At 35.8% G+C, this 13,860-nt stretch overlaps 1 protein-coding gene across 4 annotated transcripts in view; it reads left to right on the top strand.

Annotated features, from left to right (window-relative positions):
• The window catches only part of LOC114653573 (tensin-3-like), a 358,125-nt gene that overhangs the window by 300,816 nt on the left and 43,449 nt on the right, over positions 1–13,860 (top strand). For all 4 annotated transcript variants that reach the window (XM_028803965.2, XM_051929076.1, XM_028803964.2 and 1 more), the window contains 3 exons: positions 8,493–8,656; positions 12,642–12,768; positions 12,908–12,991. In XM_028803965.2, the coding sequence (XP_028659798.2) occupies positions 8,493–8,656; positions 12,642–12,768; positions 12,908–12,991 (375 nt within the window). The remainder of the gene's footprint in view (positions 1–8,492; positions 8,657–12,641; positions 12,769–12,907; positions 12,992–13,860) is intronic.

Below are 13,860 nucleotides of genomic sequence, written 5' to 3' on the forward strand. Positions count from 1 at the left end.
TGTCTTGGAGCCATTATTATTAATTCATTTTCTTTTAACATGATTGGGAACTTTAGGTTTAAGTGATCATGTTTTACATTAAGGGCAGATTCCAGCATGTCCACCTTAATTAAAGGACAATTGTCTATGTGTCCGTCTGGTTGCTATGTTCCTGTTAGATGCCATTTGGTGCAGGATTCGTATAAGCAATGCTAATGCTTGTGGTGCTGCCATCTGTTGGAATGAAAAATGCAATGCATTTTATTACATGCATTACAAGATACATTCCAATAGATGGTGTACTACCAATGTTAATGCTAAATACACTGAAGTCTATGTTGATTACTTAGATTTCAACCTGTCTTAGACTGGTAGCACAGCTAGTTCTCATGATATTGTAAAATTCACAGGTACGATGGAAGGTTGTGATACTGCCTATTGTAATCAACCATAGACTGCCAGAGACTTCTATTCTCTAGAACTATATACTGCATTTCTTTATCTCCTTTTCTGTTGTCAACTAGCCATATCTCAATTCTACAGTAATTTTAATAAAGGTTTTATACTGTCATAGGTTTGTTAATTTAAACTATTTATATGTGTGCTTGTTTATGCAAATGTAAAATTTAGTGCTGTATCATATAGTTGTAGATAAATGCTCTGGCCCAGTTTTTTTGTATAGAGTGCATTACATGCAGAAATGAAAAACAAAATAATATTCACAAGGTCCAATCTCAATAGGCCAATTTAGAATGACAAATTGCTCTAATGTGCACATGGTGAGAATGTACAAACTTCACTCGGTGACCTACAGGCTTTAAGCTCAAGATGCAAGATCCATGGGGCAGCAGTGCTAAACACTAGAGCTCTGTGTTTCCCAAATTCAGCAGAGTAGAATTTATTTCATGTTGAAATCCATCCATCTACCAATACTCCATAAATTAAATAATACAATTAGTATATTTAAGTATTAGAAAACAAAGCCCAATGCGAGTAGACCCAGGGACATGCAAGAAGGATCTCTTGATTATTCTGGGAGCATCTGGGTATTCCCTAAGAAGTCTAGTGAAAGTTGTTGGGTATAGGGAAGACTGGTGAACCCAGCTCAGTGATTGCTACTTTGACTACCAGCAGGGAAAAATGATGGTGATGTGGTTTTTTTTTTTTGTTTTTGTTTTTTAAAACTTCAAAATTTGTAAATGGCTTTGCTCTTGAGAAATCTTGGCATTACTCTACATTGGTTTATTATACAGTAGTTGTCTGGCCTCAGGCTCTCTGTCGCCTAGCAGAAAGCATGTTTCCGGTATTATGGCAGATGTACGTATTACAGTCTGCTTTCTTAACTTACTTAAGCTTCCTTCAGCAGTGATTAGTAATGACTGTGGCTCGTGGGATGTTTATTAAAGTATCTGTTCTCTTGTCAAAACAGTGACCTCAAGGCATTCAAAATTTGGAACTGACTTAGAAGTTTGAAAAGTTACAGCTTGCTTAAATGGAATGCAAAATATCTTACATTTTGCAGTACTTAACGCCTTAAGAAGTGATTATCAGTATATGATATATGGTCCACCTGTTTTTTAGATAGTCTTTTAATCCCAGAGAAGAGAAAATGTGTTTGTACAGCTTACATAAATAATCGGTGTTGTGCAGCAGATCCTTTAATACTGAAAATTGGATTTGATGTTCTGTCATTTTCTATTTCAGAAATCTTTTTATCAATACAAGTAAACATGAATACTTAAAGTAAACATTATCAGCTGATGTTAGAGAGATGTTGTTGCCGCTAGCTCAAATACAAATAGTTCATGCTAAAGAGTGTTTAAAATTGATAATTTCCTTGTTCAAGAGGAAACCAAGACACAACATGTACAGTATTTTTCTGCCCTACGGTGGACTTCTACATAAGAGGTGTTGAGGTTTATAGAGTACCAGCAGGCATAACAGATGCACTTCAGAACAGATAATCCACCTGAAGTTAAGCATGTCTCAGGCCCAGCCAGTATTTGGATGCAAGACCAACCAAAAAAAGCTTGGTGTACTGCTGAAAGAGGTGATGGTGGTGCCAGCAGGGAGATGCTTACCCTGTGGTCTGAATGCAAAACCCAATGCCCCCATGAAGTGATGGGCACACTGTGCTGTAAAAATGGTGCCATGCTTTGGATGAAAAGTAAAACCAAGGTGGTGTTACTCTCTCAGATCATTACAGATCCATAGGCATCCTTTGTAAACAGTAGGGTTTATCTCAATGTACTGACTAAATTGCCAATTGTGGCCTGGTCATTCTGGGCCCCTAATAATCACCTGTCTAATTGGCTGCCTCTCACCCCTTCACCACCTAACAGCCAATTTGTGGGGAGCATACTGGCACAAAAAGTGGCTGCCAAAGCTTCATCCAGGTGGATGCTGCACGTTAGTGGTGGTTGAAGTGGCTCCCCACCCACTATGTAAAAGCTCTATATAAATGTAAAGAATTATTATTTAATATTGTCACAAGTGCAGAAGACTGTGAAATTCTTGCTTGCTTGCTTACTTGCATATACTAATCAACATACAATATGTCTCCACTCTCCAGTGCCATGATTCTTTATGCAATTGTTTAGTTCCAAGTGATTTTTTGGTAGACAAATATATTCTTTTAATATGAGATACATTACATGTATTTTTAACAGTCCAATATCTTGAAACATTTCAAATACAGTTATAGCTATATGCATTTAATGACATGTTTGCTTCCTAGTTTCTCTTCATTCAATGTAGAATAACAATACATTAAGTAAAGTTAATAAAACATAGGAGTTATAACTACATACTATGGAGGAGAATGTTATTCCATAAACATTATTGTTAAATAGTGGTAGGCAGTGTAGCCAAGCAGTTAAGGTATGTGTCTATAAAAATCAAAGCCATAACTTCAGCTCCTCATGAAGACAAATAACGTGGCATTACTGCAGTCATAGAAACTGAGAAATAATTGAATAAATGCCTATTCCAGAAGCCATGAGCATAAAGCAGAAACAAACTCTGTACAGGAAACCAGTATATTAGAGGGTTCACTCACGCACACACCCACATTTAATCAGACCCGGCCAATGTAGTGTTGCCAGTCAACCAAAGATGCACAACAATAGAAGGCAGGATTCCACTCAGTAAATCTTTATTTTATGTACCACTGAGACATTTCATGAGTTGTGCAGTGCAGATTACTTTTGCAGAAGGTATTGCTGCTTTATGATTACAGCAGAGTATTTTTTGACTTTTTTTGCAGTACCATTCCAAATATTATAGTGTTCAAACTACAAAGACAAGAAGTAGCAGTTTTCAGAGGAAAATACATGTTTTTGATCTTTAATGAATAATTTGGGTTAAAAAATAATTTTTCACAAGCATAATCCAAACTTGAAAATTGCTGGATTCCTACAATTTAGTAGTAATGGATGATATGATCATACTTTAAGGAAAGAACAATCTGTATTTATCTATTATACAGGGTGTCCATAAAGTCCGTGTGCAATTTAAAATAGTTGTAACTTTGTAAGTATATGTGATAGAAAGAATTCGTAAAAAGTATTGGAAAGCATGATGTATCTAGTTTTTTTTTTTTGTCTTTAGAAGTTTTATTTTTGCCGTATTTGGAGAACTGAAAATCCTCATGAGTCTGTTGAACATGAAAGAGATTCTCCCAAAGTTAATGTGTGGCGTGCTTTGGGAAAAAATCGAGTCAAGGGCGTGTTGTTAATGGTGATAACTATTTAGAAATGCTGCAAAATTACTTTATTCCTCAACTTGAACAATTAAGACTGATAGAGATTACAGTGTTTCAACAAGATAGATAGATAGATAGATAGATAGATAGATAGATAGATAGATAGATAGATAGATAGATAGATAGATAGATAGATAGATAGATAGATAGATAGATAGATAGATAGATAGATAGATAGATAGATAGATAGATAGATGGTGCTCCTTGTCACTTTGCTTTGCATGTTACACCATTTCTACATGAGAAATTCCCTAACAGATGGATTGGAAGAGGTAGACCATTTTCTTGGCCTCCACATTCGCCAAATTTGACTCCATTGGATTTCTTTTTATGGGGACATCTGAAAACTAATGTTTGTTCAACCAAAATTTGATCTTTAGAATACTTGCAAGCTAGGATAACTGATGTGATTGGTGGTATTACTGAAAATCAGCTTGAAAATGTTTTCTGAGAACTACAGAATCATATTACCCTTTGTATTAGTAATAATGGTGGACATGTTGAAAATTAACAAGAACAATAAAAAATGTGTTTCTTCTTTCTAATCCTTTTTGCAGATTCTTCACATATACTTACAAAGTTCTATCACATATACCTACAAAGTTATAACTATTTTAAATTGCACATGGACTTTATGGACAACTTGTATTACAATTGATTACGATCATTAATGGCTTTAAAATATCAGTTGCTATAAAACCTTCAACATTACAAATTAGCCAATATTAATTGTTAATAATACAGTGATTAAAAAATATAAACATTTTCTGCACTTAATGCTTAATGTCCTTTTATATAATGACTATAATGTTGCTTTTAATGTTTGAAAAGTAAAGTTTTTGGTGAAATGTTAGTTAAATTGCTTATAAAGAAATGTTCAATAATACTAATTTTGTCCTTAAGACAGGAGTTTGTTTTTGACAAAAAAAGAGTGTATGAGAATGAAGCGCAGCACTTTGTAAACAGACCTTATTAAATAAGGAAACATCATAACAAGAAAACTGAGAGGTTTTTGTTGTTATGCTCAATGACTCTAGTTTTTGCATGTCTCTGGATTTTTAAGTACTTTCTTGGCATTCACGTACAGAAAATGGTATGAAGCACATCTCAGATTTGGACACATATAGCCATGTGTGATCTGCATACTTTCCTAAAAGTCGACATCAACATTACGCAACCTGTAACATCTCAACTAATGATGTACAGGGCTTGTCTAAGTTTTCATAAAAGAAATAATTCAAACAAGTGGGTCATTGAGTAGATCACTAATACTTATCATTCTTCTGTAGTGTGTGCTTCAAGGGATGTGACTTCCTTTGTAGGTTAGGTAGAATAGTAATTTCTAAATAGACAAAATTTTTAAATGATGTACCTTGAGGTTAACAGCAGGCTAACATTTATCTAACTACTATACAATAACCGGGCGGCACGGTGGCGCAGTGGTAGTGCTGCTGCCTCATAGTAAGGAGACGTCCCTGCGTGGTGTTTGCATGTTCTCCCCGTGTCTGCGTGGGTTTCCTCCCACAGTCCAAAGATGTGCAGGTTAGGTGCATTGGTGATCCTAAATTGTCCCTAGTGTGTGCTTGGTGTGTGTGTGTGTGTGTGTGTGTGTGTGTGTGCGCGCGCATGTGCCCTACGGTGGGGTTGGCGCCCTGCCCAGGATTTGTTCCTGCCTTACACCCTGTGCTGGCTGGGATTGGCTCCGGCAGACCCCAGTGACCCTGTGTTATAGGATATAGCGGGTTGGAAAATGACAGACTGACTGACTATACAATAACCTTATCTGCACATTAGAGTGACACAATGCATAGGGTGCAATGCCGACATGTGTTTCACACAGCAGAGCATGCTGAGCAGTCTTCTTTTTTTTTTTTTTTTATAAAAACAGCATTGACGGACTACATGTGTTAAAGCATAAACTTAAAATCACTGGGTCAAGTTAATTAGAATGAAGGCAAAATAGTCTAGTCTGGTATATTTTTCCTTCCATCTATTGCTTCTACGTAGTCCAATTTTAGGGTTATGGAAAACTAATGTCAGACACAAAATAAGTAATGAGTCTGGCACTCTTCCATCACTCTCATGCATACAACTATAATGGGCCAAAGCAAAGACAATAATGTATCTGAAAACCTGAGGTACATGTAACAACAAAATAAAAAAAAAGTGGACATAGAGATTTTATCCAATTTTATTGTAACTGTGAAGCAGTGCAACAAACCACTGCACAACTGTGCTGCCTAGTGTCTGGTTTGTCAAAATTCTTACATGGTTGGTGATAATAGAAAGTAATTAAGTTGTAGGATGTCTTGATTATATAAATTTGATTGAGCTGGAAATTGGCAAGACTTGCCCTTAGCCTAACTTAACACGTTTCCACAGCAAAACTGATGTACTACTACTGCAATTAGCGATTACCATATTTTCAGGCCCAGTCTGTTTTACTTGATGATAAATAATATTCAGTATTAACTTCACACCCATAGCCTTAGCAGTCATTGCTTGTTACCAGCATCTAATACTGTTATGCCTTCAGTTCTATTGAAATTCCACTCCCTACCAAGTACGGTATTCCCCCTAAGTAAACTGTGGCTTTACTTGTTGTTTATCATTAATGGTAAGAATAAAAAAATATTTGTGACTATGTGAAAATATATGTCATTGTCAGTATACAGTATGTGGCAGGTTTAGACAATAATCAATTTGAATACAATTTCTGTAGTCAGTAATGTAGACTTTTTATGAATGAACATTTTTGAAATAATTTATTCTCAAAGTGGAAATATAAGTTATTTCCTCAGGTTGCCTTTTTGTGCATTTTTTATTAACAGAAACTGAACTAGGTTCAGCCTACTACACTAAAATGTTCACTACTGTTGTAGTTTTTCCTGTTTGCAAAATACAGTGGGTTTGGTTATAAATGTCATTTTCACATACAGTGCATCTGGAATTATAGTTGTGTTGAAGTAGCATTAAATGGAAAATTAAAACAATGCAATTATCCTTTTACAACATTTTGAGAAAAAAAAGCTGGGAGTGTAGAGTTTTGTTAAAGACCTAACAAATAAAAATTGTTGGAAAATTCTGATCTGATTCATGTGTCCCACCCCAACAAATGGTTGAATCCTGTTTTGCTGCCAAAGGTTATCCACTAATCCCCCACAAAGTTAAGTGTTTCTGAAATTGAGCAGAAAGCTTGCAGAAATGGCCTTACTGTATGGGATGCCTACTGTAATCTACTGTAAAGTGTGTCAGTCATATGATAGCGTCAGCAGTAGCAAACACCACATCTGAGTTCATATGATTCTGACACACAAGGACTCTAGCCTGCATTCAGCTAAACAGTATACTGGTCTAGGTTAGGTAAACATTTACTCTGGATATCATAAAGGACTGTGAAATCTAGAGTTTCTTTCCATTCCATTAAAATCTGATCTCATCTTGCCTAACCTTGGTACCTTACTTTACAATTGCTTAATGGTTCTATGCCCAGACATGTGCGTGATCACTTAAGTGTATTTTGTGTATTTATTGTTGCATTCATCCATTTTCTGTCCTGCTTGTCCATCCAGTTCAGGATCACAAGGAACCAGTGTATATCCTAGCAATACTAGGCAAGTAGATGGTTTAATACTCACGTATGTATTTAGAGTTGTTAGTTAACCAGATGTACAAATCCATTTGGTGTGGATGGAAAACAACATTGAAAAATCTGAAACTCTGCTAACATTCTGAATATTTCTGATAATAGTTGTGTTATGTTTATGCGTTTAATGAGCCAGTGTAAGCAGCTACCAAGTCATATTCCGTGTATGTTATAAACATGCTTGGTTAATATAGTCATTCTATCCATATATCCATACCTCCACCCATCCCTGAGAATTTTGTTAAAAAAGAATAGTGAATGTTTAAACAGCATGAATATTTTAAAACTAATTTAAAATAACCTAATTTGTAAATATTTTCCATGTGAGATTCTTAAGCTGTGCTTCATCATTTGCTATACAAAGTATAATTGATTTTATGCTGGATAATATTGAAAATATTCTTTTGAAGTCAAATAACATTAGTTTCTTAAAATTTTACATATTTGTATGTGTTTGCAGTTTCAGAAAATGTGTGCTTTTTATTAGCATTTCACATCTAAATGTGTAGTATTATGATTGCATATGGCGTACTATACTTTATCATGTAGAAGTACAATGTGCAGTGTTTTATAAAGTTAATGTATTTCAAGAAACCCTCTAAGTGTAGAATAATGTCAAGTCATTGTCTATAATAATACTTTCATCAATCAAAAAATATATGACTGAATTTTAAAATTCAAGGGTTAGTCTTTAATTATTTTGTAAAAAGTGTTAGTGTTTGGAATACAGTGAGAAGGCAAGCAAAATGACACCTTTTATTGGCTAACTAAAAAGAATACAATATGCCAGCTTTCGAGGCAGCACGAACCCTTTCTTCAGGCAAGATGTAATTGATTACACTGTTCATTACTTTTTAGACTTCTCATTGAATCCATAATGGCTAACATGGTACAACACCCAAATACTTAGTGTGAAATAAAAAGGTTTTTGGAATGTTTTTCCTATTCATTGACCAACTCATACTAGACAATGCCTTTTATTTTCCACTATTGCTGCTTCAGGCACCTATGTTAAATATTTGACTAAAGTTCACATTGTAACAAACAGACCTTTGTTGCTCTTGGTTATCTATGGATTATTAACTCAGTGACTTTTACTTACAGCTGTGCAACACAGTGATGTAATGATGTCCAGGACAAGAAAACTAAGCATTGGAAAGTATGATAACGAAAGCACTGGACACTCAATGTTTGGAAGACCTGAATGGATGAAAAGTGAAAAATCTGATAATACGCAATTTTATGGTTTAGAATTGCAAACAGCAGAGGTAAGAATATAAAAAATAAATTAATTGTAGAATGTCAGATATTTAATTATAATATATAAAGTTATTTTTAGAACCAGTTTCTAAATTTTAAATGAATCTCTCTGACATTTCATTATTGGTATTATAGCTATAGTCTCTCGAAGTACTATAATTCAAGCCTATTTCCTATACAAGATTGCAGTTTTACTGATTAATCAGCAAATGGGATCTACTTTTCCTGGCTCCCGCATTTTTATTTCTGCTTTTTGGCATACTGCTGTCACATATTACATGGTCTAAAATAGCAAAAAGTTGAGTACTGATGCAACATGTTATCCCATGGGGTGTATGCTTCTTAAAATATATGCAATAGAGAGGAGGAGGAGGTGGTATTTTCATTTGATTGTTTCCATTTAGCATAAATGCACATCCAAGGGTTGCAAGGCTGAATTTATACTTCACGCGACGCATGCTGCCGAGGTCGCTCCTGCTATGCAAGCGTTGTGCTGTTTATACTTGCACGCGTACTTTATGTAAATCTGAAGGAATCCACCAGGTGGCAGTGCAAGATATTATCACGGGGAGAATAGGTTCGGCTTCACTGTGTTATGAATTGCCTGGAACACCCATTAAACTCCAACGACACCTTACCGCAATATCTCTGAAAAGGATGTTTAATGATTAAACCCATCAGTCCAGAGATTTGTCCGTTTCAGCTAGCATTGGGCACGAGGTAGAAACAATCACTGGACGAGGCATCAGCTCATCACAAGGTGAATACAAGCACACACATACACGCTCTCGTCATTTTAGTGTCACCAAATCTGCATATCTTTGGAAGGAAACCGGAGCACACTGTGGAAACCCAGCAGGAAAACATGTAAACTCCAGGCAGGAATATCAGCGACGTGACAGGACAGCAGTACTACTGCTCCGCCACCATGTCACCCCCATGTGTGTCATTATTAACAGTATTCATTATTTAAACGAAATTACCGATTTATCTATAAAATGTAATATACATACTTCAGTGCATTTCATCGTGAAAGTGATATCAAGTATATATCTAAGGATTCTAAATGTTCAGAGAGTTGGAATATCATACTTTTAATGTGCTCAGTGTGGCGATCTGTTGCTGTTTGCTACTGCTGTCAGTACTGGAGGAAGCCCTAGAAAAAAAGACGGACAGTATGTGAGACTTTTAAAATGTATCGTGTCATTTCGATCTGGAATATGCAACGCTTGAATATAAAAGTACCACGAATGCATCTGTATGTCGGCATTTTGCTTCACCACATCGAAACATTCATCAAACATCGAAGCACGCACATCGATCCCGTAGGATCCTCAAAGCGGCTTTCTGTCACATGTAGATAGTAACCAGAGACTCTGACGTCACAGTCCAACTTTTAGCACACTGCTGCCCCCCGACTTTTTGCTGGTACTGCAACTCGCGCACGCGTCGCATTAATTTCTGAGGACTACTCAGAGGATGCATGAAATGAACACTGGGAACGTGTGGCAGTCATGATGCGGGCGCGTATGCATTCTGAGCGTGAAGTATAAACAAGCCCTAAGAAAGAAATGCATCAGAAATGTCATGCAAGAAAAAGTGGGAGTAAAGATGAATAAAAAAAAAACAATAAGGTCAAATTATTAAGGGTGCAGGATACTGAATTGAAAATATGAATTTTGGAGAGCCTTTTTAGTACTCAGTTAAAAACAAAAATATTATATGAGCCACGTTGTAAGAACACCTTTGTGTTTTAAATTGAATTTGATCATTTTGACTCTCAATGATTTCACAATACAGTAATCCCTCGCTATATCGCGCTTCGCCTTTCGCGGCTTCACTCCATCGCGGATTTTATATGTAAGCATATTTAAATATATATCGCGGATTTTTCGCTGCTTCGCGGGTTTCTGCGGACAATGGGTCTTTTAATTTCTGGTACATGCTTCCTCAGTTGGTTTGCCCAGTTGATTTCATACAAGGGACGCTATTGGCAGATGGCTGAGAAGCTACCCAACTTACTTTTCTCTTTCTCTCTCTTGCGCTTTCTCTGATCCTGACGTAGGAGGATTGAGCAGGGGGGCTGTTCGCACACCTAGACGATACGGACGCTCGTCTAAAAATGCTGAAAGATTATCTTCACGTTGCTATCTTTTGTGCAGCTGCTTCCTGAAACGACATTCTGCACAGTGCTTCGCATACTTAAAAGCTCGAAGGGCACGTATTGATTTTTGCTTGCTTGTTTTTCTCTGTCTCTCTCTCTCTCTTTCTGTGCTCTTGAAGGAGGGGGTGTGAGCTGCCGCCTTCAACAGCTTTGTGCCGCGGTGCTTCGCATACTTAAAAGCCAAACAGCCCTATTGATTTTCCTCTGCCTTTATGACAGTCTCTGCTCCTGACTCCTTTGAAGAGGAAGATATGTTTGCATTCTTTTAATTGTGAGACGGAACTGTCATCTCTGTCTTGTCATGGAGCACAGTTTAAACTTTTGAAAAAGAGACAAATGTTTGTTTGCAGTGTTTGAATAACGTTCCTGTCTCTCTACAACCTCCTGTGTTTCTGCGCAAATCTGTGACCCAAGCATGACAATATAAAAATAACCATATAAACATATGGTTTCTACTTCGCGGATTTTCTTATTTCGCGGATGGCTCTGGAACGCAACCCCCGCAATGGAGGAGGGATTACTGTAAAGCCATTGAACATATAGTTGTAGTGAAAACCATTTTATTTTTAGCTTTTCTAAAACTGAGGTATGTCGCATGATTTTAGTTATTGACATTTCCTATGGCAATCACTGGGTACTACTGCTACCATCAGGCAGAGTTTCCACAGTCTGCATTGAGTTTGCATGGTCTAATTGTGTGCACAGGAGTTTCCTCTACAATCATTAAAAATTGTGATCAGTAGCTTGATTAAAAATTCTACATCAGGAGAATGGATTATAAACTAAGTGGTAACATAACTATATTGAGCAGCTCTGAAACAAAGTTTGTAAAAATGTGAATGACAACAGGAAAATATTGGATAAAATTTATTACATTGTGAACTAAACATTTCAGCAGTTGAAACGCTGTATTTTGAGGAAGCTAGGATTAAATATAAGTAAACATTTGTAGCTTGGAGGCTTAACCCTACTACTCGATTTTAACCCCTACTGTGTATGTGTGTGTGTATATCCATTATTTATCTAAGTCTAAAATTGTAGCTGAGCTTAGTTTAGCAACACCAGTCTGCGATGGAGGCAATTTGCCGCCTTATTCAGATTTTCTCCATGTAAATCAGCTTATCTTAAAAAAAATAAATAAAAAAATAAAAAAAGCTATAAAGGATTAGTGACACAGTATTTCAGCTATAGAGCTTTCTTTAGACGTTTCATGTGTATGTAAATCTCATGCCACCAAAGTGGAATAAAGAGTTTTTTGTTGGATTTTACACTGTATGTAATTTTCTAACTGTGTATTTTGTAGTTTCTTTAGTAAAATGTTACATAATTATTTCTGGCAAAACCTGAGTCATTGAGCAGTGGTTAACACATTATCTGCAGTTATTCATTTTAAAATCAATTGTCCATTTATTTATGAGGCATAGCTTTCATGTATTCTGCTTTCTGTGTAAAAGTTCCTATATTTGCTCCAAATGTCTTTCATAATCCTTTTTTCCTTCTTTTCCCCATCTCTGTTACTCTTATGTATGTATTGTATATATAAGACACAAACATGCTATTTCTTGTTTACAGAATATTTATATTCAGTTTAAATGTACCGTATCATCTTGTTAGTATATCATGATATGCAAAAAAATAAATGTCTTGCATATAGTTTTTTGGCAACTTGAAAGTCCAAACTGTTAAATATTTTCCAGTGTTATGAATTCATCTTTCTTACTTGTGAAAGTGCAGTATCTAGCCTGCTTAACATTGCTAAATTTTACCTTCTTGAGGCCTATTTTCACGAATTTCACAATATGCAATTCACATTTTTTTACTTTTTGTAGCTAAGTTTGCAAAGGTATGAGGAAGGTAATGATGAAATTGATGGCAGAATCATGTCTCCCATTTTAACTGGGAATGAAATGGTCCCTCCGACACCTGCCTTTCCTGTATCACCTCCAACACCCTATGGTAAGTGATTTTTCTTTCCTTTAAAGTGTTTTTTTTGTGATTTGGAAGAGTTAATTTATAAGTAACTATATGTATTACAATAATCATCTCCTGTTTAATGTTGCATTTGTAACATTTATTTTGCTACTGCTTTTCACAGTGAAGAGCTCTCCTGATTTTTCTGAACTGAGACGAAATGAAAAGTTGGTTGGAAACCATTCTGAAATGTACAGGCTGGGGCCAGGTAGTAAAAGTTTCCCTACTGATACTGAAATAAATTATTATTGTTGTACTACATAATATTTCAAAGTTTCAGATATTTTATTTCCATTTAAAAAAAAAAAGTACATGCACATTAATAGCTACTGTAAAACATTTAGTGTGATTTCTTAGACAAAAGGTTTGAGGACTACGCATTAGTCTGGTAATATGGTGGGTTAATGCAGGGGACTGGTGTCCTATCTGGGGGTTGGTGACCAATGCTGCTAGACCATGTGAACTTAATTGTAGATTTGAAAATGTTGGCATGTCATCCCTGCTGTGGTAAGTATACTGTTGTTATTGTATTGTCGCATTTGTCACATTCAGAAAAAGTCTTTATATATTATTAATGAATGAGATACCCGCAAATCAGCTGTGCCTTAGTAACTGGTATGGTGAAGCTCATATTTTTCTTGAAGATTATAATTTCAACATCAATCATAAAAACAGACTGCAGTTTAAAATATCATAAAGAGGTAGTGTGCCAGATTTCAATGGAAAAGTCCATTTTTCCTGCATGTTAAGAGCTTTAGCTGCTTTATAGCCTTTAGATGTGGAGGTATAACTTTTGAAGGGATTCCTTAGGTAGAATACATCAGCAATCTAGTCAATTATTTGTATTTCTTTGAAAAAAAGACAGTTTTTTTTAAATATGTAAATTAAATGTTTGATTTTACCTTTCTATTGTTAAAATTTCCTACCTAGTTAGAAAACTATTACGACAAACAACATGCACTGGACAGACCATAATACTTGTTTGTTCAGATAGGCCGACTATATGCAGTAGATGTTGAAACTCATTGCCAATTTTAAATATGAAAACTCCAAGCATACATTATTGGGTGATGGAGT

Source organism: Erpetoichthys calabaricus, chromosome 6, assembly GCF_900747795.2.
Source record: "Erpetoichthys calabaricus chromosome 6, fErpCal1.3, whole genome shotgun sequence".
Classification (NCBI taxonomy): Eukaryota; Metazoa; Chordata; class Cladistia; order Polypteriformes; family Polypteridae; genus Erpetoichthys; species Erpetoichthys calabaricus.